The 25,359-nt window shown below is 51.8% G+C and overlaps 2 protein-coding genes across 7 annotated transcripts; both read left to right on the top strand.

Annotated features, from left to right (window-relative positions):
* Nucleotides 1–307: 307 nt before the first annotated feature.
* On the top strand, nt 308–14,470 carry ZC3H11A (zinc finger CCCH-type containing 11A). Of its 6 annotated transcripts, none has more exons than XM_051808945.1 (18): nt 308–407; nt 4,285–4,337; nt 4,962–5,154; nt 5,350–5,469; nt 6,191–6,314; nt 6,718–6,921; nt 7,135–7,251; nt 7,690–7,770; nt 8,192–8,302; nt 8,945–9,007; nt 9,252–9,353; nt 9,544–9,609; nt 10,445–10,936; nt 11,461–11,534; nt 12,228–12,549; nt 13,306–13,475; nt 13,605–13,672; nt 14,176–14,470. In XM_051808945.1, the coding sequence occupies exons 3-18, from the start codon at nt 5,101–5,103 to the stop codon at nt 14,438–14,440; spliced, it is 2,433 nt and encodes an 810-aa protein (XP_051664905.1). In that variant the 5' UTR covers nt 308–407; nt 4,285–4,337; nt 4,962–5,100; the 3' UTR covers nt 14,441–14,470. The 6 variants fall into 6 exon arrangements, with proteins under 6 accessions (XP_051664905.1, XP_051664908.1, XP_051664909.1 ...); XM_051808944.1 differs by lacking the exon at nt 308–407 and adding an exon at nt 463–2,920; XM_051808943.1 differs by lacking the exon at nt 308–407 and adding an exon at nt 463–1,400 and having other exon boundaries at nt 1,432–4,337.
* A 1,467-nt stretch (nt 14,471–15,937) lies between these two features.
* SNRPE (small nuclear ribonucleoprotein polypeptide E) lies at nt 15,938–18,634 on the top strand. Its single transcript, XM_051808980.1, has 5 exons — nt 15,938–16,065; nt 16,449–16,475; nt 17,102–17,164; nt 17,377–17,455; nt 18,385–18,634. The coding sequence occupies exons 1-5, from the start codon at nt 16,012–16,014 to the stop codon at nt 18,438–18,440; spliced, it is 279 nt and encodes a 92-aa protein (XP_051664940.1). The 5' UTR covers nt 15,938–16,011; the 3' UTR covers nt 18,441–18,634.
* Nucleotides 18,635–25,359: the final 6,725 nt, after the last annotated feature.

Consider the following 25,359-nt stretch of genomic DNA (forward strand, 5'->3'; position numbering starts at 1 on the left):
AGGGGGTTTCCAACCTCAGATTCCATGGGCACGGGGAGAGGAAGGAGCCACAGTCCAATCCGCCCCACAGCGAAGGGCTCTGCACCCTTTTTGAGAGTTTTTGGGGGGTCTGAGGCTCTGGCGGGGAGGAAGAAAACCCCAAACCCACAGCAAACCCTCCCGCCCGCGCCGCCCGCGCCGCCCCCGCCGTGTTTCCGGCGCCCGCCCGCCCCGCCCCGCCCGGAGCCGGCGGCCGGAAGTGGCGGGCGGTGAAGCCGTTCCGGCCGCCATCTTGGCGGCGGGCGGGCTGAGGTTGCCGGTGCGCGCGGCGCCATCTTTGAGCCTGGCGCGGGGGACGGCGGCGGCCCCGGCGGATCGCGGGGACAGCGCGGGGACGCGGCGGGGACACGGCGGCCCCCGGGGGCTCGGTAAAGTCCCTGATCGACCATAAATAACAGCCCCTTCGGTAGCCCGCGGCGGCCGTAGGGATGGCCCCTCTGGCCCGTTCCGCGGGGGCCGCAGGCCGCGTCTCCCCGCGCTCTCCCCACAGGGGTGTCCGCGGCCACCGGGGCGGGGGGGCGGGGTGAGGTGGAATGAGGTGGGAATGGTGTGGGATGAGATTAGGATGAGGTTGGGATGGGGCGGGTTCCCTCCCGCAGGGTTTTGGGAGGGGGGGAGCTCCGTGCCCGGGTAGGCCCCAGGCCCTTCCCCAGGGCTTCCCTCCCCCCCCCCCCCCCCCGAGCAGCTGCTTCATAAAAATCCTTATTTCCAGGTAAAACCTTTTGCCTCCCCTGCCCTAGCAAAGCCTTTGAGGGGCATCTCCAGTGTAGTCATCTAATTGCTCCTCGTTCCGTAGGATCTGAGTAACTCTGGGTGCACCCGGTTCTTAATTCCTCCTTTTTAGGGCGTTTAAAACGACGCCATCGCGCGGGGGGGGTGGTGGGGGTGTTAGTTGGGGTTGCAGTGGAGCCTCCAGGATGTTCCCAGGGATCGAGCTCTGGGCCGCAATTCCACAGTAAAACCGGTTTATTTGGCTACAGAAAGGGAGATCTCCGGGGACGGGGGGGATTGGGAGGAAAACAGAACCAGGGGTTGAACTGGTCACACACGGAGCTGAGCAGGTGGGCTGGAGGTGCCCCTGGATGTGTCCGGGCGTTCCAGGAAAAACTTCCTCTTGGAGTCACTTCCCGGCTGGAGTGGCCCCTTTCCAAGTGGCTGCTTCCAGGGGAAACTGAGCTTCTTTGGGATTCACTAAAACGTTTCAGTGAGGAGAGGGGGGGGTTTCACAGCAGATCGCTGCCAGGCCCCGGGATTGAGTTCAGAAATAGGGAAAGAACGGGAGTGTTTTATTTAATTATTCCTGTCTCATCCTGGAGTGGATGTAGCAGCTTCCCTGGGTTTGGGGTTGATTCCTGGTGCCTGTTGGAGGAGGAAAAGCCGGTGGACAGTGAGAGTGGTTGAAAAGGGGGGGTAGAACACGTAGTTCCTGGTGCTTTTCCTCCCTTGTCAGTGGGTAAATGGAGGGTTTGAAACATCAAATATTGTTGTAAGGAATTAAAGGCACAAATAGAGCAGCAGGAGAGGCTTTTCCAGGGAAATCTTGTGGCTTTAAAACCAAAAATTTCCCACAGGGAGGTGCAAGGAATCTGCTCTCAGGTGTTTTTTGAGGTGCAGAAAGGTTTGCTTCCTTCTTGCTCTTCAATCCAGGACAGAGGCAGGTCAGGAAAGTGGGAAATCAGACAGGGAATGGGGTTGGTTCTGCAGTACCAGGAAGGAGAAGCTTCTAAAATACACCGAAGAGGTTTTCATTCTATTATTTATCTTCCCTTAAAATATATAAAGTTTACATTGCTTTTGGTCATGGTTTTCCTGACCCTCAGCTACTGTATCTGTAATTATTTTATTTGATTTAATTTTTTACAAAATGGGTTCAAAATCTCTTAATACAAACATTTCACTGGAGTTCTGGGGGAAAAAAAGTGTTTAAAGTTCTCATCAGCTTGGATCAGAGGCCTGCTGAGTGCACCAGAGTTACTCATTTTTATTCAGATTTTCTGGGGTGAATTCAGTTGATTTTTGCTTAGCGCTCAGATTGCCACTTTAAAATTTAAGAAAAAAGATGTTTAATTAACTTTGTTTTATAATTAAATTACCTTTATGTAGTTTAGAACTTTTAAGGGTTTTTTTGTTGGGGTTTTTGTGGGTTTTTTTGTTGATTTTTTTTTTTTTGTTATTGTTGTTAACTGTTTTATTCCCGTTTATTTGCTTTATTCCCGTTCCTTAAACAAGATCCATTCAAATTCTGACCAGGAATATGGAAATATGGAAACCCAAAAGTGGAATATGGAAAACTGCTGAGCTGATTTAGTTTAAAGGAACTCAATCTGAAGGGATTTTTTTTTCCCCCAAGCTGGTGGATGTAGGAATGTTGAGTTATAGGTGTGTCTCACTTCCCAAGGAAAGGAAATGCCACCTTCCAGACCGGGAATTCCTGGTGATTTGTGTGTGAATGCCTTTGCTCAGCCAAGCCCTGGCCCTTAATTACCATCGATTGAAGTGTTGCCTTGAGCAAACTGAAGAATTCGGCCTTGAGATTTAATGTAAAACTCCCAAAAGCAAAACACTTGGAAAAATGTGTCTCCTTGAACCTCCACACGTAGGAGCTCCGGGAATTTTTAGAATTAGGTTCCAAGGAATCTGGATGACACAAAGTCTGTTTTTGAAGGTGCTAAAGGTCAAGAGTGAATAATCCCATGGATGTGGAAGAAGGGAAGGAAACCCTGCACTTAAACTCCTGTTTTATTCCCTTTATCAAGCAGTCAAAAAACAATAACACGTATGAGAACCCAACTTTTCCTCTCTTTATTTTAGATTTGGGAAAATTCCTTGCCAAAAAAAAAAACAAAACAACCCAAACCCTGGAAAATTCACTAGTGTTTGTGTGAGTAAAAGGTTCCAACCATTTATTACTGATCTGTAAGAACGATTTCATTCAGTTTTGTCCCCAAGAATCCGAAATCCTTTTGCACAGAAATGTGCAATGAAAGGGGCAAATCACTTTTATTTGAATTTTAGCTGGTCTGGTTGCAGGTCAAAAACCGAGAATCCTAAAAATCTTAATTTTATAAGAATATAAAAATAAGTGCATGACTTCACATAAAAAAAAAAATGCTGTAGCTCAAGAAATCGGGTTCTGGTGGCACCAAAAAATCATCAGCTGGATTGGACCTGAGCCATTTCCAAATGATCTTGCAGCGATGGATGATGATGGATCCACGGATTAGGGAACAGCAAATTCGTAGCATGTGGTGGAAAACCAAATTATTTCCCCAAATCCAAGCCCTGGTTCCATGCAGCCATGCCACTCCCTCCGGGGGCACTTCCCTGCTCCCCAGGGCTTGTCCTTGCTCTGCTTCATCCTTCCTGCTCCTGACCTGTCTGCTGAGGGTTAGAGCCATTCCCGAGGGATGGACACCCCTGGGTGGCTGTGTTTGTCCCTGGGTGGCTGTGTTTGTCCCTGGGTGGCTGTGTTTGTCCCTGGATGGCTGTGGTTTTTTTCCCTGGATGGCTGTGTTTGTCCCTGGATGGATGTGTTTATGTGTGCATGGAGGGATGTTTGTGTGCTGCCCCCAAACCCCCCCATCCCAACTAACCCCTGGCAGCATCACCCCCGACTCTTTTCCAGATATTATGGAAATATTTCATTTTTTTTCCCCCCAGTTTTCTCCAAATGAGAGGCTTTGCCTGCAGTTTGCTGTGGCAAATAGCCAGAAATTCTCATTTTTGCTCTCGCTCTCACTTTATTCTCCCTCCTCTGGCGTGTGTATAAACACATCTGTGCATGTGGGTTTATACACACAAATGTGGGGTTTTCTGTACAGGTAATAAAGATGGGGGAAGGTTTTTGTGTTTTCTTAATAGGTGAAGAAATCTTGGAAGACCAGAAATTGCAACTTACTGAATGTTAAATTATTAAAAAAAAAAAAAAAAAAATTAGAAATTGCCCGGCTGTGGAAGATGGAGCCTCATTTTTGCAGCCACTTTGAATCCCAAGTTCATCTTTAAATGCGCTGGGGCTTCTTTTGGTGGTTTTTTGGTGGTTTTTTGGAAGAGCTAAGTAACCCTGGCTGTCTCCAGGCTGACAGTGTTCCAATGGACTTGCTTCCTCCATTAGTTGTAAGATGTTTGAGAGCACATCCTAAGTTTGAATTGTGGATGAGAGGTTCCCTTGGCAATGTGAGAAGGAAAATTCTTTCTACCCCTTTGTTATTAATTCACGGACTCAAGTGTTGGTTCGGCCTACAGGAGAAGGGAACTGGATGTCTGGGAAGATCAAAGTCTGTGCTGAAGTTGTCCAGGTGTGTGAACCCCAAAATCCACAGGGACTGGAAAAATGTTTAATGTATCTCTTGTATGTGATAGAAATTATTAGTAATTGATTAATCATGTAATACTTCAAATGTCATACTATTCAAATGTCACTTCAGAAGGTGGGATATTATTAAGATGTGGTGTTATTAAATAATATTAATGTGCTATTATTGAGCAGTTATATTGAGATACTGTTATTACTATTATTATTTATATGTAATTATTAAGGCATAATTTGAAAGGTAATATCAGTTATATTATCAATTATATTATCAATATATCAGTATCAATTATATTATCAATATAAATTATATCAGCATCATTAATAACTCAAGATGATGACCAGTTTTTTTAAGAAGTGGCTCACTTTTAGGCTTACAGCCACACTCCAGTTTTTTCTCTGCTCCACAATATATATCTGTGATTAAAACCCCAGAACAGGCCTTGTGCTGACAACATTCGTGCGGTTTTACACAAATTTGGCAGAGTTTTTGTGACCAGCTGATTTCAACACATTTGCCCCCCTCAAAAGATAAATTTGACTAACAGAAAACAGCTGTAAAAATGCTCATTACTCAGTTATTTGTCACTTATTGATCCCTTTTCTTCAGGGTTACTTTTAAAAAGAAGATTTCACTGCTAAGCCAGTAGAAGACTTTGAGTCCCAGAAAAGTGAAGCCAGTTTCTGCCAAGTCTGGAGGAAGACCCTGAGAGCAAACCCTGAGAGCTCATTCCAGCAATTTATCCATTATGTCTAACCAAGGAGATGACTGCTACTTCTACTTCTATTCCACGTGCAACAAGGTGTGTTTGGGAGCATTTTCCTTTGAGATTTGGGGTTTCCCTTCTTATTTTATAAGCAAGGAGGGGGAAGCATGCGAAGAGACACACAGGTTGCTGTTAACTGAATTAACTGCTTCCAGCTCCAAGAAAGTGGGCATTTTTGTAGGCTGGATGGTTTTATATCCCTTTTTTTTCCTGCTTTCCTTTGGATTCCAGGGAGACAGCTGTGCCTTCCGCCACTGTGAGGCTGCTCTGGGAAGTGAGACCGTGTGCACCCTCTGGCAGGAGGGTCGTTGTTTCAGGAACGTCTGCAGGTTCAGACACATGGAGATCGATGTGAGTGTTTGCAAAACAAAGCAGGGACAGCGTTTTGCAGTGCTGTGGGTGGGTGAATGTGCTTTTGCAGGATAGATTTACCTGCTTTAAAGGGATATTGGTCACCAGGAGGGGGGTGGGAGGAAGCTGGGGGAAGAAAAATCGATTTCTGAGGTGTGTCTCAGCAGGAAATGTTTGTGTTAGGTGCTGATGTTATTTGCTTAATCAGAAGTAGAAGCACAACCCCGTGGATCACAGGGCTTAAATGTGCTTGGAAACAGCCTCTTGAGGGCTGGGCTGGAAGATGGCCTGGCAGGTTCCTTCTACCCTGAATTTCTTCAGATAACATTATCCCGACCTCTTGGAGCAGTACAGGGAGGGGAGAAATCAGATGGGAAGGAACCAGTGCTCTGAAAGATAAATCAGATAGATCTAACTGGGCAATTGAAGCCGTTTTTCCCTCTGAATAATCCCATTATTTTGGGTTTTGTACTAGTTTAACCCTGAGTTGATGTGTCAGGCTGACCTGTCTTCCCCAGCTGAGCGACAGCAAAGCAAAGCCAGACAATATTTAGTTGTTCCCCCCCTGCACAAACTCTGTTTATGTGCCCCGAAATATTTTTAGCGAGAAGTTGACCTTTGGAATGGTATTTCAGCACTGCCCTGCAACAGCCCTGTCTCTGACATGTCATGAAAGTGAGTCTCTTTGGGAGTCTGAGCTTGGCTTTGTCCCTTCCCTCAGAAAAAGCGGAGCGAGATCGCCTGTTACTGGGAGAACCAGCCCGGGGGCTGCCAGAAGTCCAACTGTGCTTTCCACCACACCAAAGGCCGTTACGTCGATGGGCTCTTCCTGCCCCCCAGCAAAAGTGAGTCTCTCAGCTCCACTTTCTGTAATTCTTCGATATTTAGTCGTGAATATTGCTTAGGATGGGGTAAAACACTGGAGAGGCTCCAGGAATTGGTCGTTCCTGAGTGCAGGGAGAAGTCTGCAGGCACGGGCTCTCAGCTGAATGGAATGTAGTTCTGGGGTTTAATTTTATTTTCATACTCAGCTCCTCTGTGATCTTTGCCTTTCAGGTTCCTTTCCCCTCATTTAGTCCTTTCTGGGTGGGGAGGTGTGTGAGGGAAACCACAGTGTAAGCAGGGGTGGGGATAAAGAGCCTAAATTCAGTAGCCAGTTGGGTTTATCTTATCCACCTTCCCTGTCATACCTGCAACACTGGGGTCAGTTTGACACAGCCAGGTGACAGATGATCTCCTTTTCCTCAGCCACACTCCCAAGTCCACCTGAGTCTGCAGAAGACGATGTGAAAATGGCTCAGATGTCACTGCAGCAAAACAAACTCTCTGTGCAGTCCAACCCCTCCCCACAGCTGAGGGGGGTGATGAAAGTGGAGAACTCAGAAAATGTCCCGAGTCCTACACACCCTCCAGTTGTCATCAATGCTGCAGATGATGATGAAGATGATGATGGTGAGCATTTTTTACTTACTGAAGGTGTTCCTACTGTAAGTGAATATATAAATCACATAATACCTGAATTTTGTAGTGGTTAAAACTACAGGCGAGAGTCTGGAGTCCTAAATATCTTTATGGGTTGAAATGTCATTGTATGAGCTGCATAAACATGAACAATCATGTCTGATCCCTACTCCATAAATTAATTGGTTTATTTTTGCCTTTCAGACCAGCTTTCTGAAGAAGGAGAAGAAACCAAAACACCTGTCCAGCAGCCAGCCACAGAAGCCCATAATGGATTGAGGCTGATTTCCACTAGGAAATCCAATGCTAATACAAAGCAAGGTATTCCAGCAGCTGTAGGAGGGTGGATTGGAAGGAGAATTTGACAATTGAAAGCAATATGTTCTAAAAACACAATGGAACATGAGGTCACTGAAGGGAGTCATTCCCATCTAATAATGTCATATGTCCCAAGGAGGTAAACTCCTCCTGGTTTGCTTTTGTGGAACAAAACAGAGCCACAACATGGAGTTTAAATGCCTGCAGATGTGTCCTTTCAGACATTGTGCAAATGCCAGAGGAATCTTTAATCCCTCTGCATTACATTAATGCTTGGAAGTGGAGATCTTACCCTGTAGGATGGAGGAGGGTGAAGGAAGGTGCCAATTCCTTACCAAAATACCATCTGTTCTGGGGCTGTTTTTACTCATGGGGAGTGTTGACAGGGTTTATTCAAAATGCCCTTAAGCCTCAGTTTCATGAACTGTTCTCTGCTTTCAGATGACAATTTAAATTTCGGAATAAAAACACTCGAAGAAATCAAATTGAAGAAGCTGAAGGAAAAAGCCAAAAAACAAGGTGGTGAGTTAATATCCCCTATCTTCCTGTCCTTTTGCCTTCTGTTCACCTTATCCTTGTTTTTAATCCTTCTGATATTACTTGGATGGCTGGAATTTGCAGGAGAAGGATTTTTTTTTTGTTGCACTGTTGGGCTCAGAGTGGGAGATGGTTTTTGCAGCTGAGAGCTGATTGGGGGACAGACTTTTGGGGGCCTTGAGCTGCTTTGGCGTGTGAGCTGTTTCTGAAGCAGCTGGTGTTCCTGCTTGGAATTCCAAGGGCAAATCCAAGGGGAAACTGCTCATCTCTCTTATTTGCATGCACTGCTTGTTGTGTGTTTGGCAGTAATGAGTAACTGGTGTTCTTGGTCTCCGTGATGGTTCTCCTGTTTTCTTTGGTTGGGTTGTTTCCCTAAACATCCTCGTTTGTTCCGTGCTCTGAGCAGAAGGTCCCTCAGGAGTTGCTGTTGATCCGCTCCAAGCTCGGACAATTCCTGTGCCAGAGAAGGAAAACGTAAGGACAGTGCTGAGAACTGTGACTCTGTCCTCAAAGGAAGGTGAGAACTTCCATTTCACGGCTCCCAAATCAAAAAATCAAACTGTTCAGTAATAATGAACTCCCACGTGTGGGGCTGCCTTTTCTAATTCAAACCACTTGATGCTCGAAGGCCCTGGTTGTGTCGGAAAGGGTTGGAATCTGGAGGTGCTGGATTTGTTACACTGCAGTGAAAGATCAAGGTTTTTCTCATTAAGCCATAACTGATCATATCTTATCACATCCTCCAGACTCTCAAATGTGTTACATTGCACTTTGAGGTCGAGTTGTAGAAGTGCAGTAGCAGCAGGGAGGGGCTGATGGCAAAGCAAGAGTGAGAGTGCAGAGAAGAGGTTAATTAAAAACAGGAGTAATGAAAGGGAAGATCAAGAAGATGGAATTATACAAGTAGCCAGTTTTTGAAGCATTGAAGAGGCTGACAGTGGCAGTTGTGTGATAGGAGTCTGTATAAATTAATTTTAAAGGAAATTATAAATTCCTTTTAAAGGCAGAAAACATGTAGAACCACTTCTGCTCACAGTCATTCATTAGTTATGGGGTTTGGCTACCACAGGAGTGTCATTTTTAGGGGCATGGGCTGGAAGGATGATGCTTTTACTGGCTGCTGGTTTCTGTGCACTGAACAGATGATTCTTTGTTTTAGGTGAGGATCCTGTGATCCAGCTGAATCTTCCTGACAGACTGGGAAAACGGAAAACTCTCATAGGTGAGAGCTTTTTGTGAGCTGCTCTTTGGGTGCCCTCACCTAAACATGGTGATATTTAAAGGTATTTTTGGGGAGGAAATTACATGATGTGCACTGGTTGCAAACCAGCCAAATTCTGTTAGCAACTGAAAGGCAAAATACCAGAAAATAAACCTGGAAGGACTGAAGTCTGTGGCTGACTGTTGGAAAACCCTCCTGCAGAGAAACCTTCTGAAAGTATTTTCCCCTTTGTGTCTTTCTGAAGGAGGTAAAACCTTCCTTCCTCTGAGGCGTAACGTTGCTGACAGGCTGGGCAGGAAGGCAGAGCTGCTGGAGAATGCTGAGAAAGCCCCCAGGAGAGGCACAGGTACCAAACACACCTGGATTTCACACCCACACTTCCTGCTTAGCTTTTCTGTTTCTCCTTCTGGTGGTTCTTTTTGCATGTTGGTTGAGGGCTCAAGGTAACTGTGAACCCCACTGGAGTGATCTCCTGTCTCATCTCACAAAATCAGGATTTCTGCAGTCTCCCTGACCTTTTCTATTCTGTGTTTTAGTTCAAGTGCTGAAGTCCCTGAGGGAGAGGCTGGGACAGCCCTCTGACCAGAGCAGTACAGAGACAGGTAATAACTGGATATTAAATACACCTCCCCCTTTTTTCTTTCCATGAACTTCCATAGTGCCCTAAAAGTTAATTTTAAAGAGCTTCTGTCCCTTGCTGGGGTGCTGAGCTGTCCTGAGGCTGCTCTCACAGAGGTGGCTCCTACATGTGTCTCATCAAGGTTTGATGCTCCTGAACCATCAGAAGCTGCAGTTGCTCACACACAAGTAGGATAGAACCATTCCCAGGAACAGGGTTTTGGGATGCCCACGGATAGACAAGGTCTAAGAAGTAACAAAATAACTGCTTCTGGTTTTCAAAATTCAGGTGGTTTAAAAGAGGGAGGAGAATGTTATTGTTAATTGGGATTGTTAAGCCTGGAGAAGGGAAGGCTTTGGGGTGATCTGTTTGTGCCTGAAGGAGCCGACAGAAAAGATGGAGAGAGACTATTTCCAAGGGCCTGGAGTGACAGGGCAAGGGGGAATGGATTTACTCCAACAGAGAGTGGGTTTAGATTGGATATTGGATATTAGGAGTGGGGAGGCCCTGGCACAGGCTGCCCAGAGAAGCTGTGGCTGCCCCATCCCTGGAAGTGTCCAAGGCCAGGTTGGATGGGGGTTGGAGCAACCTGGGCTGGTGGAAGGTGTCCCTGCCCATGGCAGAGGGTGGGACTGGGTGAGCTTTAAGGTCCCTTCCCAGCCAACCCATTCCATGATTCTGCAGAGGATACTGATCTCAGCTGCATCATCTTGGAGAGCATCAACACCCCTCTCCTTAGTGCTGTGACAGATTTTGGAGACTAAATGTTGCTGGACTGTGTTTAAACACTGGTGCTTCCCTTTTTTGGCTGCTGACAGAGAAGGCTGCCAAGCCCATCGAGGAGATCCGGGTGAAGACCCTGGAGGAGATTCGCCTGGAGAGGGCGAGCCAGAGGCGGGGGGAGCCCCCGGCCAAGCCCCCCGGCGAGGCCCGGAGGGTGGAGGAGCCCAGCCCAGGGACCAGACCTGCCCCCCCTGCCCGCATCAAATCCCTCTCGGGAGCCCTGGCTGAGAAGAACCACAAGAGGCTGGAGGAAGAGAAGGGAAAAGCGGAGGAGTTTCCTGCCAAGCCAAAAGCCGAGGGAGAGCCCAGGAAGAGCATTTCTGCTCCAGCTGTGCCTGGCAGGGTGCAGCTGGCAGAGCCAGGAAGAGCCAAGCCAGCGGGAGAAGTGCGGATCAAAACCTTGGAGGAGATCAAGAGGGAGAAAGCTCTGAGGATGCAGCAGAGCGGGGAGAACGTGCCCGCTCCTCCCGCACAGCCCGAGCCTGCCCTCAGAGGGAGGAAACTGCTGCGGGTCACCAAGCTCATAGGTAAGGAGGGACCTCCCTGGGGAAGTGCTTCCCTGGGGAAAGGAGTCCAGTTTCCTCAGGATTCCCTTCGCTTTTTCCTTCTGTGAATACCAAGGTCAAAGGGACCGTGTTATATTCCACGAACTGCGTGATAGTTTTCTGTATTTCCCACTGGGAAATTCATTCCTTGAGGAGCTTTGTGGTCTGAGTTCTCTCTTGTGTTTTTCTGCCATTGGTTTGTGGTATGGGATCTTCCCTGTGCAGAATCCAGGGTTACATTCCTCTTTGGAATATGTGTTTATTGATATATGTGTGTTTGGGAAGGATGTACCAACTTGTTAACGAGGGCATTAAAGACCTCATCGTTAAGATTATATAAATCACATAAAAAGAGATTGAGGGAGAGATGAGACACTTCAGGAATGGCTTCCTGTAGCCTTTCCCTCTGTCCTGAGACATGAGAAAATGAACACACCAAGGAAACCAGGTTTCTTTACCTCTGCTGTTGACAAAATACTTATTTTTCACTTCTACTTGTTTTAAAGCACCTGGAAGAGAAGAAAAAATGATAGTGGAACTGAACAAACCTTCTCCAAAAACTGTCTCTGCACCTGCAGAGGTGAGTCTGTTGTGAAAACTTCGATATATACATTTGTACATAAAATTTCTGATAAATTTTGCCGTGTTTTGTTTGTAAACTCACTTCCTGCTCCCAGTTGGAATGTGTTCCTACCTTTCCTCATTTGGTATTTGCTGCAGTGAAGTCCCAGGTCCTGTCACTTCCAGTAGCATTTCCAGACAACATCATAATCCTCACTTTGAATTAATTAATTAATTTGAACTAAAACCTGGAATTAATCTGATTATACCTCACAATGAAACCTCTTAGCATGAGAGGTTAATGTGGGGAGAATGGTTTTGTTCTCAGTGACTTTCTCTGGCAAACTTTGGGCATGTCTTGAAATTCTGAGCTGAGTATTTCAGTGACAAAGGCTGGAGGTTTCAGGAGAGGGCATCAGGCTGTATGGGGGAGCTTGTATGGCTTTGTAGTCCTTGAAAAGAATGGAGAGGGTACAGCTAGAGTCTTCTGCTCCATGAAAGCAGCTTGCTGTGTTGGGAATTGCAGGCTTTTGAAACATTATTACCAGAGCAAAGCAGGGATCTTGTTACAGGCAGCATTTTACACAAAAAATGTTGGATTTCAATGGTGCCACATGGAGCCATTTTGGAGGGGTTGCCACCCAGATTTTCCTAATGGAATCTCCATAGATTTTTGTCCTAATAATCCTTTTCTTTTTTAATTTTTTTTTAGCCCTCTGGTCAGAGTGCAGCTAATTCCACAGTGCAGGTGAAGAGCCTGGAGGAGATCATGTGGGAGAAGCGGCAGCTGAAGCAACGCCAGGAGAAGCTTCAGAAGGAAGCAGCTGCTGTGCCAACCCCAGTGGAGAAACCAGCCAAGGAGAAAACTCCCCCCTCAGGGAGCCCTGAATCCGCCGTGGTTTCAGGACCAGCTTATCAGCTTGGGAGGAGGAAACTGGTGAAGCCTCAGGAGGACGGGGTGGGAAGCCCAGAGAAGGACCCTGCAGTGTCCCCAGGGAAGAAGGCAGCCCAGCCTCCGGAAAGGAAAGCTAAAAGTGAGTGTTGTGTCAGCTCAGGGTGTGTTGTGGAGAGCAGCCTGGGGAGAAGGGCCACGTGTGCTGGAACCAAACCAAATCCTGGGCCACATCCAACTGAGTGTGGCCAGCAGGGCAAGGGAGGGGAGAACCCCCTCTGATCTGCTCTGGTGACTCCCCACCTGGAGTCCTGTCTCCAGTTCTGGTGCCCCCAACAGAAGAAGGATGTGGAACTGGTGGAGGAAGCCCAGGAGGGGTCTCGGAGTCAATAAAGGGACTGGAGCACCTGCCCTGTGGAGACAGGCTGGGAGAGCTGGGGGTGTGCAGCCTGAGAACAGAAGGTTGTGTGGACACCTCACAGCACCTTCCAAGACTTGAGGGGGCTACAAGGCAGCCAGAGAGGGACTGTTCACCAGGAAACAGGGACAGGACAAGGGGAATGGCTTCACACTGAAAGAGGGGAAATTTTGGTTTGATACACAAAAGAAATTCTTCCCTGTGAGGGTGGGGAGGCCCTGGCACAGGTTGGCCAGAGAAGCTGTGGCTGCCCCTGGATCCTTGGAAGTGTCCAAGGCCAGGTTGGACAAGGCTTGGAGCAACCTGGGCTGGTGGAAGGTGTCCCTGCCCATGGCAGGGGGTGGAACAGGACGATCTTTAAGGTCCCTTCCAACCCAAACTATTTTCCAATTCTATGACTGTGGGACTATTAAGAACCTGTTGGTTTTTTGACCCAAGGCAGAGCAAGGCTGTGCCGTCTCACTCTTCCTTCTATTCCAGCCAAATCCAAGGTGTGCCTGAAGCCTCTGGATGGCAGAGCCACGTCCTCCCCGAGGCAGACCCTGAAACGCAAGGCCACCGAGAGCCACCCCACTGCCGTGGTGGCCGTGAAGCCCCTCAGTGCCACCGGTGGGGACACCAAGGAGCCCTCAGCCAAGAAAGCAGCTGCGGTAAGGACAGTGCCCGAGCCAGCTGGGGGTCCCCAGGAACGTTTATGGCCAAATCTTGCCCTCTTCTGGGAGAAGAGGTGGAAAACTGAAATATCTAGGGAAGATTTTTACTGTCTTCCTTCTCCCCAGGCCGTGGCTCCTGCTTTGCCAGAGGACAGCCTGGTCTCCATACCTCGGAGGGAAAAACCTCAAAGCAGGTAACAGTCACACCTTTGTCCCTTTTCTTGATCTCTGCCACTTTCACGTGAAACAGGTGGGTTCATTCACATGTGGAAAATTTTGAGTTTCGAGGTAATCAGTGCCAAAATCCCAACAAAGAAACAATTAATTTGAAGTAATTTCCATAGCAGCAATGCTTATTTAGGTGGTTTTCTTAAAATGCTGCACTTGGGTACAGCATTTCAGTGACTCTTTGGATTTTCTGAGTGCCTGTAGAGGTTCACTTCTTCCCCTTTTTATGGTCAAATCAGTAAAGATGGAGAAGTCTCTCTGGCTACAAGTACTGACAGTTCTTTCCCAGACTCCAGGTGTTTCTTCATGGATAAATCCCCAAACTGACAACTGTACCTGCTGATCCTGGACTTTTAAAAGTAGTCCCAGGTTAACTGAGTGACAATCCCTGTGTGAGGGTTGAGATGGAGGAGGGTTAAATTCCAGGTAAGGAGTGTCCCACACTGATGTTCCCTCTTGTTCTTCCCAGCCCTGAGCTGCACCTCGGGAGCCAGGCAGACTCCCTGGCACAGTCAGAGGTCTCCAGCTCGACTTCAGCTTCCTCAGAAGTGCCGGTGAAGCTGCGCCGGCTGAGCTCCACGGGCTCTGCCAAAGCACCTCTGTCTGTGGAAGACGACTTTGAGAAGCTCATTTGGGAAATCTCAGGAGGCAAACTGGAAGCAGAGATTGACCTGGACCCAGGGAAGGACGAGGATGACCTCCTTCTGGAACTTTCGGAGATGATTGACAGCTGAACTGCACAGTCTTAAAAAAAAAAAATAAAAGACAAAAAAAAACAACACCAAAAAAAAAAAAACATAAACTTCCCCCCTACACAACCCCCAAACCTGTATATTTTGTTGGATACGTGGAGGTGATCCTTTCCTAGCTGAGGCTGAAGGCACAGTTGGATGGGTAGGATTAGGCAGGATCTGCACTCAGTTGTCCTGAATTTCCCCAGGACTGTCAGTGGCTCCTTCCACACGGAGTGGACAAAGCACTCGTGGTTTTTTTTCTGGGGACACAGAGATCCCATCTCCAGACTGTGGTGGTTGTGAACTGATCTGCTCCTTCTGTGACACTCCGAAGGCTTCAAACAAAAGCTCCCACCTTCCCCCCTCCCTGGCACGACCCAACGTTCAGCACATTTCAGCGCTTCGTGTTCGGATCCCGTGGACAGTTGGTACCCAAAGCCTGGAGTTACTATGTCAACTCTTGAGTTTTACTGCTGTACGCTGTCATTTTGACTTTAATTAGGGGAATTAATGACAATGCTGGGGGGGAGGGAGCAGATTAATTAGTATTTCGGACCAAACACGCTGCCAAGGGCGGTGGCTGGGGTGTGTCCATCCAGCCTTACTTCGAATTATCAGGGTGCTTTTTCCCGATGGGAACAGGATCCTGGGGTGGGCAGCCAGGATTCCTCATCGTCTGCAGTGAATTGGGAAAGGAAGGATTGGTTTAAGTGCCTCTTGGTTCCAAGCATTGCTCCCCTGAGCTGCCGATCCTTCATCCTGCTGAAGGAATTCCTCAGCCCTGACGTCTGCCAGCATCCGTCTCACATGCCCATGGAATGACTCTGGGAGAGAGGAAGAGGGCATGGAAGGTTTCCTCCTCCTCTATCAGCCCGTGGAGGCGGGATTTTGGTGTATACCATGGTTTCTGTAAATATTTTATTCTTCCATTTTATATTTGTATTCTATTTAAGGTATTAAACGTAGGCTGGTCACCTCCGCCCGCCCCGCTCGTGTCTGTACAGACCTGGTTCTGGTTTCTATGTGTATTTTATTTAAGGAATTGTATTAAACACCGTCTGGTCGCCTCCTCCTTCCCTGTAGCCGAGTGTTTATAAATAAATAAGCGCAGGAGCGGGGTCTGGGGGGTTTGGGGGCTCAGAGGGGTTGACCAGGACAGAGATTGTCCCCCTGTACTGGCACTGCTGAGGGACCTCAAATCCTGTGTCCAGTTCTGGTCACTCAGTTCAGAGGGACATTGAGGGGCTGGAGCGTGTCCAGGGAAGGGAACGGAGCTGGGAAGGGGCTGGAGCAGCAGGAGAACTGAGGGAGCTGGGGGGGCTCAGCCTGGAGAAAAGGAGGCTCAGGGGGGACCTTCTGGCTCTGCAACCCCCTGACAGGAGGGGGGAGCCGGGGGGGGTCGGGCTGTGCTCCCAGGGAACGATGGACAGGAGGAGAGGGAACGGCCTCCCGCTGGCCGCTCCCGCTGTCCCGCCCTCCCGGAGCAGTAGAGCCGCGGTCCTCCGGGCCGCGCAGTCCGCCGCTATCCCAGCGTGCCCCGCGGCCGCGGCGCGCGGGAGGGAGCGGCAGCCATGGCGTACCGCGGGCAGGGCCAGAAGGTGCAGAAGGTGATGGTGCAGCCCATCGTATCCTGCACGGCCCGCGGGGGACGCGGGGGGAACGCGGGGGGCTGCGGGGGGCGGGGGCTGCCGGCCGGGAGGGGGCCGCGGGTCGGGGGTGTCCCCCGCCGGAGCGCGGGTGCCAGGCCGCGGAGCGCGGCTCTCACCTCGGGGGCCCGGGTGGGATCCCTGGGGGGTTGTACCGTGGGGGTCGCGGGTTTCAGTCCCGGGTGGTCACAGGTTTCAGCTCCCGAGGGTCGCGGGTTTCACCCCCCGGATCGAGGGTTTCATTCCTGGGGGTCGCACGTTTGATCCCTCGGGGTTCCTTCCCCCGAGGACCGCGGGTTTCGCCCCCCGGGCTGTGTCCCTGGGGGTCCCTGGCCGTGCCGGACCTTAACCCTCCCCTCCAGAACCTGATCTTCCGATACCTGCAGAACGTGAGTACCTAGGGGTGGCACCTCTTCCCAGTATCCAGTTTAAATCTACTTTGTTTCAGTTTAAAACCCTTTGGGGAGTGTCTGGTGCTCCTTGAGCACGTGGCCTGTGCTGCCACACCAGGCTGGGGTTGTTATTAATTCGGGCTTTGACCCGGTTTCGGTGGAACTGAGGAGCTCACAGTCATTCAGAGGGGTGAGAACAGCTCAACATTTCCTTCCCCCAGCCAGGAATTACCTGTGTAACAGGTGTTGATCCTGCAGTCCGGGGTGTGGGATGTTTCCACAGAACCCCAGCATGGTTTGGGTTGGGAGGGACCTTGAAGACCCTCCAGTTCCACCCCTTGCCTTGGGCAGGGACACCTTCCACTGTTTCCCTGTGACAATTAAAAACCTCTGCTGTCCTGTGTTTCATTATTAAATATTGTTAATTAGCATTTATTAACTGTTATTTATTATTACTTAATTAATTATTGGCAAAACGTCAAAAACACCAGAGGACATAACAGAGAGACTCCTCTGAGAGCTGCAGTGGCTGTTGGCAGCGAGGAGCCCTGGATGCCCAGGAGGGAACAAACTGCTTGGGGTGTTTATGTTCCTGTTTTACTCTCCCTCTCCGTGATTTTTAGAGATCCAGGATCCAGGTGTGGCTCTATGAGCAGGTGAACATGAGGATAGAAGGCTGCATCATTGTGAGTATCACTGTTCCCTTGTCACTGCTCTGATCATTTTGGGGGGGGGTGGTCCAGGTTCATAAATCCATTTCTTCCTTCTTTTCCCGTTGTTTTCCAAGAATGGGGGTGGAAATGCTTCATGTCTCTCCTGTAAAGAGCCTTAACTGCAGAGCTGAGGAGGGTTTGTTGCTGAATTTTACCTCCCTGACTGTGCTTGGTGCTGTTTGCAGGGCTTTGATGAGTACATGAACCTGGTGCTGGATGATGCAGAGGAGATTCACTCCAAAACAAAGTCCAGGAAGCAGCTGGGTAGGTCAGAGTGGCTGTGGGACCCGAGGGAGCCTGGGATCCAGGTGTGGGACCCAAAATCCGGGTGTGGGAGCCTGAAGCTCCTGTGGAGCAGACACTGGGCTCAGTTCCTGCTGTTTCCCGAGCTGGTGGATTTGTTGAATGTGCAGGAAAACGTGTCTGGGCCTGAGAGCACGTTTGGGCTTTCAAACAGCTCTAACAGATCCAGGTTGGACAGGGCTTGGAGCAGCCTGGGCTATGGAAGGTGTCCCTGGGCTATGGAGGGTGTCCCTGGGCTATGGGAGGTGTCCCTGGGCTATGGAGGGTGTCCCTGGGCTATGGAGGGTGTCCCTGGGCTATGGAGGGTGTCCCTGGGCTATGGAAGGTGTCCCTGGGCTATGGAAGGTGTCCCTGGGCTATGGGAGGTGTCCCTGGGCTATGGAGGGTGTCCCTGGGCTATGGAAGGTGTCCCTGGGCTATGGGAGGTGTCCCTGGGCTATGGAGGGTGTCCCTGGGCTATGGAAGGTGTCCCTGGGCTATGGAAGGTGTCCCTGGGCTATGGAGGGTGTCCCTGGGCTATGGGAGGTGTCCCTGGGCTATGGAGGGTGTCCCTGGGCTATGGGAGGTGTCCCTGGGCTATGGGAGGTGTCCCTGGGCTATGGGAGGTGTCCCTGGGCTATGGAAGGTGTCCCTGGGCTATGGAGGGTGTCCCTGGGCTATGGAGGGTGTCCCTGGGCTATGGAAGGTGTCCCTGGGCTATGGGAGGTGTCCCTGGGCTATGGAAGGTGTCTCTGGGCTATGGAGGGTGTCCCTGGGCTATGGGAGGTGTCCCTGGGCTATGGGAGGTGTCCCTGCCCATGGCAGGGGGTGGCACTGGGTGGGCTTTAACCCAGCCCACACCATTCCATGGCTCTGTGGTCTCTCCAATCCCTGTTTCCCTTGTGTTGCAGGTCGGATCATGCTGAAAGGGGACAACATCACCTTGCTCCAAAGTGTTTCCAACTAGGATTTGTTCTTCACAACAGTGGCTGGAATGCTCTGGAGTGACTGAAGTGTCAGTGGGAGCAGGACTGGGCAGTGGGGAGGGAGTTGTGATAACTGGGGCTGTGCCAGGGCTGGGAACTGCCCCTTCCTCTGGGGGGGATTTTTTTTGTAGTTTGATGTATTTGGCAAATAAACATTTTTCATGTTACCTGTAAATGTAAACCTTGTTTTCAGTCTCAGGGTGCAGAGAAGGGGCAGAAAGGTCTCCAGGTGGTTTTCTCTGTGGAGTTGTGGGGTGTTAGATCTGGTTTAGGAGGAGACTCTAAAAATTCAGACCATTCCAGGTAATTTTGAAGTAACTATTTTTACAGTAATGTGGGACTTTTTTACTAGTAGTGTGTGCTTAAAAATTTTTTTGTTTAATGCAGAAAATTAAATAGAAAGAATTAGAAAAAATTAATTTAATTTGCCTCAGTGCTGAGCTCCAGTTTATCCACTGAAATAAAAGTGGGAGCCTCCAAGGGTTTGTCCTCCCTCTGAGCACGTGGCTGGCACGGAAAAGAGATGGACATGAGGAGAAATGGCTGGTTCTTATCAGCCCTGCTGCTGCCAGCTCCAAATTGAGCACTCTGAGAGTCCCTGATGCCTCCAGAGCTCCTCTGATATGATCAAATTAGTGCTGCTGGACGTCGATATTGGAGCAGGTCGAGGATGGGAGGAAGGAAGTCCAGGCTAATCAGGCCGAGGCATCTCCCATAAGGTCCCAAAATAGTCCCTAATTATGTGCGTGGGGGAGCTGCAGGAGAAAAGAGGCTCCCGGCAGGAAGCCACGGAGCTGCAAAGGGCCTCCAGGAGAGCCCTGCGTGTCCAGGAGAAACACAGCCCCAATTGTTCCAGCAGCTCCTGGCACTGGAGCCTTGCGGTCCAACAACAGCTCCTGGGCATGGCCAGCCCAGGGACAGGGCACAGAAACAATCCGGGCCCGAGAAACGCTTGTCTGTCCTCCGAAAAACCGCAGGGCTGACTCATCCAAAGGCTCGCGGAGCGTTTTAACCCCGAATCCTTCCAGCTCCCGGCGCCTTCCCGGGCTGCGGGCAGGGAGAAGGTGACGGCTCGGGAGCTGCTCGGCCAGGGAGCCGAAATTCCTGCCGGAACGGGACAGAGTGGCTGCCAAGGAGTTCGCTGGACAGAAGAGGGAGCTGCGGGCTCGGCGGGTCCAGCCCCTCCAGCCGAGCGTGTCAAGCCTCGGCAGGAGCTCCGAGTTCCTCAGCAGCGTTACCGGCTCCCAGACAAGCTGGAAGGAAGGGAACTGGGCTGACTGGTGCGGGGTTTGCTCCGCAGTGTTCCCACCTGGATCTGCCAGGCACCAGCAGCACCTTCCCCCGCGGCCGGAGGGGATGAGGAGTGGAAGGTTCTGGGCGTGCTGAGCGGGTGAGGAGGACGGGCAGAGTGAGTGCTTCCCTTGGGGCTCGGTGGGCAGCAACCCCCCTTCCCTTTGGCTTTCTGCTCCCTTCGGGCCTCTTGTGTTTGCTTCTGCCAGCTGGACTTTTCCATAACGTGCAAATTCCGCTCTTCCATAACGTGCAAATCCCTCTCCCTCCGGGGCAGGGGGGTGGGGGCTGCTGGGAGGGGGCTGTGGGTGGGTGTGAGGTCTCTTTTGGGAGGAGATGCCTTGAGGTGGATGATCAGGAGTGCCCAGAGTGCTGGATATTGCACTGGGACTTCGTGTTGTGGCACAGATCCCACCCTGGAGCATTCACACTTCTCTAGGAATCAAAATTCCTATGGTGGGACTTGCCAGGGGGAGTTTCTTACCTCTCCCAGCACCTGGATACCTGTCACAACCCCAAATCCACTGGGGGTGCTTTTGGACACCACCTCACCCTACCCAAATGTCTGTTTTACAGAAACAGAGCTCCTTTCTCTTAAAAACTGAGAGACTGAGACCTGCTTCTGCACTCCTGATGCCCGGAGGGGGGGGTAAGACAGAGCTCCTGGGCTGCTCCCTGGCTGTGCCAGGCAGGTGAGAGCCCACTCACACCCAGGTGGGGCTCTGCAGTGTTTGATTTTTTTCTCTCTTAGCCCTGGAAGGTGCTTTGAGTAAATATTTGTCCCTTTCCTCTGCCTGTGGCACTGGGGTTCTGGGAAAAGGCTGCTTTTCTTCCCTCTTGCACTTGGGAATTGCTTGGCCTGGCCCAGCCCAGTCCTTTTGGGGGCCGAGCTCTCTGTGCTTGTGAAAGAGCCCCCGGGGAGGAGGCAGAGGGGTCCTGCCTTTCCAGACGGGATCACTTTGTGGTTCTTTGGTGGGATTCCGGGATTTATGGGATGGTTTTATGAGTTTGAACCCCAATGTCTGACCTGCCTGCAGTTGGTGCTCTCCCAAGGTGTCATTGGAGTCCTGCTCAGGCTGTGTGGGAAGCAGCAGGATCCATCCTGGGCAGGCCATGGATTTGTGCTGAGCTTGGGATGCCTTCAGCAATTCCCAGATTTTCAGGCCTGTAACGCTCTGAGTGTAAAAACAAGCACACAGGGAGGTGGGATGTGAGGCTGTGTGGGGTTTGGGAAGGGAAAATCCCCTTTGCCACCACCTTTAATCCCACAGAATTCCCTTCTCCTGCAGCCTCCCCCTCCCTGTGCTTCACTGCACGTTATCTGGGAATGTATTTCCAGCGCTGGGATGTTTTAGGGATTGTGTGCCTAAAAATAATAGTATGGAGCAGACAACAGTGGAAGGTCAAGGACTCCAAGGGGCTTAGAAACTGTGCCCTGGGGGCACCATCTGAGTATGGAGAACATGTGTTGAGGGGGGGAGCAGCCTGAAAGCCCTGCAGTGCTTTCCCAAATTCCCTGCCCGTTGTTGTTCCAGTCCCACATGGGGATGGAACTCTTCAGGATTGTTCTTTGCCGTTTTCCTCCGTGGGCAGTGAAGCTGCTCCTCTCTTTGCCTCGGGGTCGGTGCCCACCACGAGCACATGGGATGCCAGGGCAAGAGAGGAGTTTGCTGAGCAGCCATTTTGCCCTTTTTCCCCCCCAAAAATCCTTGCAGAAATCCCACCTCCCTCCCCAGATCCCTGCAGAATCTCCTGGAAGCAAACCCCCCGAACTGGCTGCAGCAGGTTTTGAGCTGTGCCCTGCGCTGGCAGCCCACACACAAGGTGCCCAGCATGGCAGCCCCCCCGCCGGGCCTCCTCACATTCAGACCCACCAGGGGCATCATTCCCATTGTTTGTAACATCTCTTGGAAAAATGAGTCATGGGCGTTGTGCCTGCCCTCAGCGGGGACACTCTGCCACATGAGCAGCAGCTCCGCCCGCCCCCCGCGCCGCCTCCTCCCAGTGCCCGCGGCCCCTTCCCGCTCCCAGCGCCACTGGTGTCACTGGAGCTGCTCCATCTCCTGCTTCCCTCTCCGGTGGTACCCTGGGCTGTCCGTCAGGGGCGTGCCCTGATCCCCCTGGATCAGCCCAAGGTGTCGTCGCAAACTCCGTCGCCCAAAAGACGACCCCGACCCCGTTCCAGGAGGTTTTTATCCCTCCTGTGCCCAATTTTCCCAGCACTTGCCTTTGGGCCGTGTTCCCACCCAGCAGTGTCACGGTGGGGAGTGCTTTCAGGGCTTCTCCCACCATCCCAGTGTGTTTGTGGAGGGGCAGGCTGACGTCCACTGCAGGATTTGGGGGGTAGATGTGGTAAAACGGACCCACGAGACAGATTCAGGCTTGGGCAGTTTATTTTACTCACCTGGGAGTATTTAACAAACCCAGGAGGCCCAGGCCCTAGTCCAGGTTTTGCCTGGAAGATGACAGGACAAGGGGGAATTGTTCAAACTGAAAGAGGGAAAGGTTAGATGGGATATTGGGAAGAAATTCCTCCCTGGGAGGGTGGGCAGGCCCTGGCACAGGGTGCCCAGAGAAGCTGTGGCTGCCCCATCCCTGGAAGTGTCCAAGGCCAGGTTGGACAAGGCTTGGAGCCACCTGGGCTAGTGGAAGGTGTCCCTGCCCACGGCAGGGGGTGGCACTGGATGAGTTTAGCATCTCTTCCACGTGTTTGAGCTCAGGTACCAGGTTTGCAGGAGGGTTTCTTGCCACAAGGGCCAGAGCTCCAAAATCAGACAGAGCTTTCCTGGCCCAACCCTGCTTCTGGCTGCTGCTTTTCCCTGATTTTGCCTTATCTGCTGTTCCCCAGCCTCTTGTCTGCAGAATAGGAGCAATGTCTAATAGGCCCCGGGGGGGTGATGGCTGATGGAGTGGTTTGATGTCCTCAGCTGAGTGGAACAGTCTCTGGCTCTCCTGCTGCCAGACAAGCTGCTCTCTGAACAAACCCGAGTTTTCCAGGGATGTTTCTCTCCTTCCCTGTGCTCCCTGTTGGGTGGGTTAAGAGTTAAGGAGATTATTCAGGTGGTTTTCACCTTGTAAACTGAGCTGGCAGTAGCCTGGTGAGGGATCTCACAGGGCTGCCCAACCTTGGTTGGATTTTTTGCATTAAGACACTATAAAATAGAGGGGAATTTTGTCCCAGACACCAAAGTCCCCCCACCAGGGACACCCAGCCTGGTTTGTGGCACCTGCAGAGCTGCCCTTTGTTATCCCACAGAGCACAGACCCCCCCTGGGCTGCTCTGAGGGTGTTGGGGGGCCAGGAGGGCCAAGGGGAGCCTGTTTTGGGGGAGGTGGGCTGGGATCTGGGGCTGCAGGGACCAGCATCCGCCCTCAGAGGGGCTTTGATGTCAGCTGGGGCCCGGCAGAGCCTCTGCAGCGCTACCTCCTCCCCAGAGAGGGTGTTTGGGGCCCGTCCTTTATCGCTCATCAGCAGCACAGCCAATATTCATATCGAGGAAGTGAGATAAAATCAGAGCCCAAGGTGGGCTCCGAGCCGGGGGCACGAGTTTGGGGGGAGAGGGAAAGGGGGGCTGTGGTGGGAGCTCTTTATCAGGGAGGAAATTGCACTATTTGAGGGGGGAGAGCCCGTGTGTGTGTGTGCACCCACAGTTGTGTAAATAACGCTTTTTTGGGAGCATGAAAGAGCTCCCAGCCAGGCTCCTGCCAGCCCTGCAGCACCTGGGGCAGGTTGGCATCCGTGTGTGCCCAGGCTGGGGTCGGGCCCATCACTGCCACCTCCCCAGGCTGGTGGCTTGAGAGGATGGAGTGAGTCCCCCTGAGGGACCTGGAGGAGCAGCCAAAGCTGTGGGAGCTCCCAGATCCAGGGGGAGCAGAGCCCAGGGGATGGTTGCTGTGTTATCTGCCGTGCCCCTGCCCCTTGTGGGACCCCAGGGGAGCAGAGGGACTGGGTTGGAGGCAGCAGTGCCAAAATCCAGCCTCTCTTCTCACACCTGACCTGTTTTCCCCAAATAACTCCTATTGATCCCCAAACAAATCTTTGGGTGCTTTTTCCACGGATTAATCTTCGGGGCGTTTCAGAGGCAAAGTCCAACCTCATCTTCTGATTAGAAGCAGTGGGAATTCCCAGGATTAAAACATAAACAAACCAACCTGGGTTCAATTATACCTTAATTAGCTGCAGTTGCTTCCCTCTGAAAACCCCAAACGCTGTGATTTGCTCTTGAGCTCGATCTGAGGCTACCGAGAGCTTGGGCTGGGCTTGTCCCCCTCCGACAGGGGGTGGGCTGGGGGGGTCGGGTGGTGCCCAAGGGGCACGTGGGCAGTGGGGAAAGATCCTCTGCAGCAGCTGAGCCCAGAGCTTGGGCAGCCTCTCAGCCCTGGGGCGGGAGGGCTTCGGTCCAGGGAGCGAGGGGGGTTGGGCCGTGTGCTCCAGCTCTTCCAGATGGTCTGGGACCTCTCCTTGGGTTCTCGGGAGGGTGGTCGGGCCCCTGGGGAGGGGGTCTGAGCCCAGCTCCCCGAGTGGTGGTGAGGAATCTGTGCCAGGCTGATTTTCTGCAGGGTCAGTGTCCCCTTCCCCCAGCTGAGCTTGCCAGCGTGGCTTTTCCAGCCCCTCCCGGGGCTCATCCCGGGCTCCCTGGATGAGTTCCTCCCTTCCCAGCTGTTGTGAGCAGCCTCCTGCTGAAAGGGTGTCTCTGGGGAGAGCAGTATCTCTTCCCTGCTCCATCAATCTCTCAGCCCACCTCAGGCTCTGGAGGGGCTGGAACGGGCTCCCAGCTCCTTCCTCGTCCCCCAGCCTTTGCATAGCACCCACATTCCATTTTCCATGGGAAGGAGCCACGGAAATCAGTGCTGGGGAGCTGCAGCCAGGGCAGGGAGCACCCAGGGCTGTGCTGTCCCTTCCCAAGTCCTCCTGATGGTGCCAAGAGCCTTTTCCTCGGTGATGGAGAAGCCAAACAGCCCCTTGTCTGGAGGATGTGGGTCTTTAGGGGATGCTGTGTGATGGAGGAGGCAGGAAAACACAGGGATAGTGCGAGGTGGGCACGGAGCTCCTGGAGGCAGATGGGACTTTGGCTCCCATGGAGAATGCTGGATGGGGTTTGTCCCCTCAGCCTGGCACAGGGTTTGCTGGAGTGCAGAGGGATGGAGAGAGTGCCCTGAACCCCCCTGCTCTGACCCCATCCCCGCGGGCTGGGGGGGTCTCCGTGTGCCCCCCGCTCGGGTGGGTGGTCCCGGCCGTGCCCTGGCTGAGCCGTGCCGTGCCTTTTTGGGAAGGGTGGTGGGGAGGCAGACACGCCTGCCTCGTTATTTACTGTCCCACACACGGAGCCTGCCCGGCCCTCGGGAAACCTCCATCCACGGCGCGGCTGGGATCTGCAGCGAAAGCAAACAATGGGATCCCCAGGGACAACAATGCCCCATTGTCCTTTGAAGCCATAACAATGAGACAATAGCCCACAGTCTGCTCCCTTTATTCCCAGGCACGCCCCCCCTCCCCGTCCTGCGGCCCCGGGACCCGCCGTGTCCGGGGGCTCCCCGCGGACCCTCCGCCTCTGCCCGGCCCGCCCGGCTCCGGCCCTCGCTCCCGGGGTGAGTCTCGGGGGTCCCCGTG

Source organism: Manacus candei, unplaced genomic scaffold (assembly GCF_025592945.1).
Source record: "Manacus candei isolate 608988 ecotype Guabito, Panama unplaced genomic scaffold, ASM2559294v1 h1tg000073l, whole genome shotgun sequence".
NCBI classification, from domain to species: domain Eukaryota; kingdom Metazoa; phylum Chordata; class Aves; order Passeriformes; family Pipridae; genus Manacus; species Manacus candei.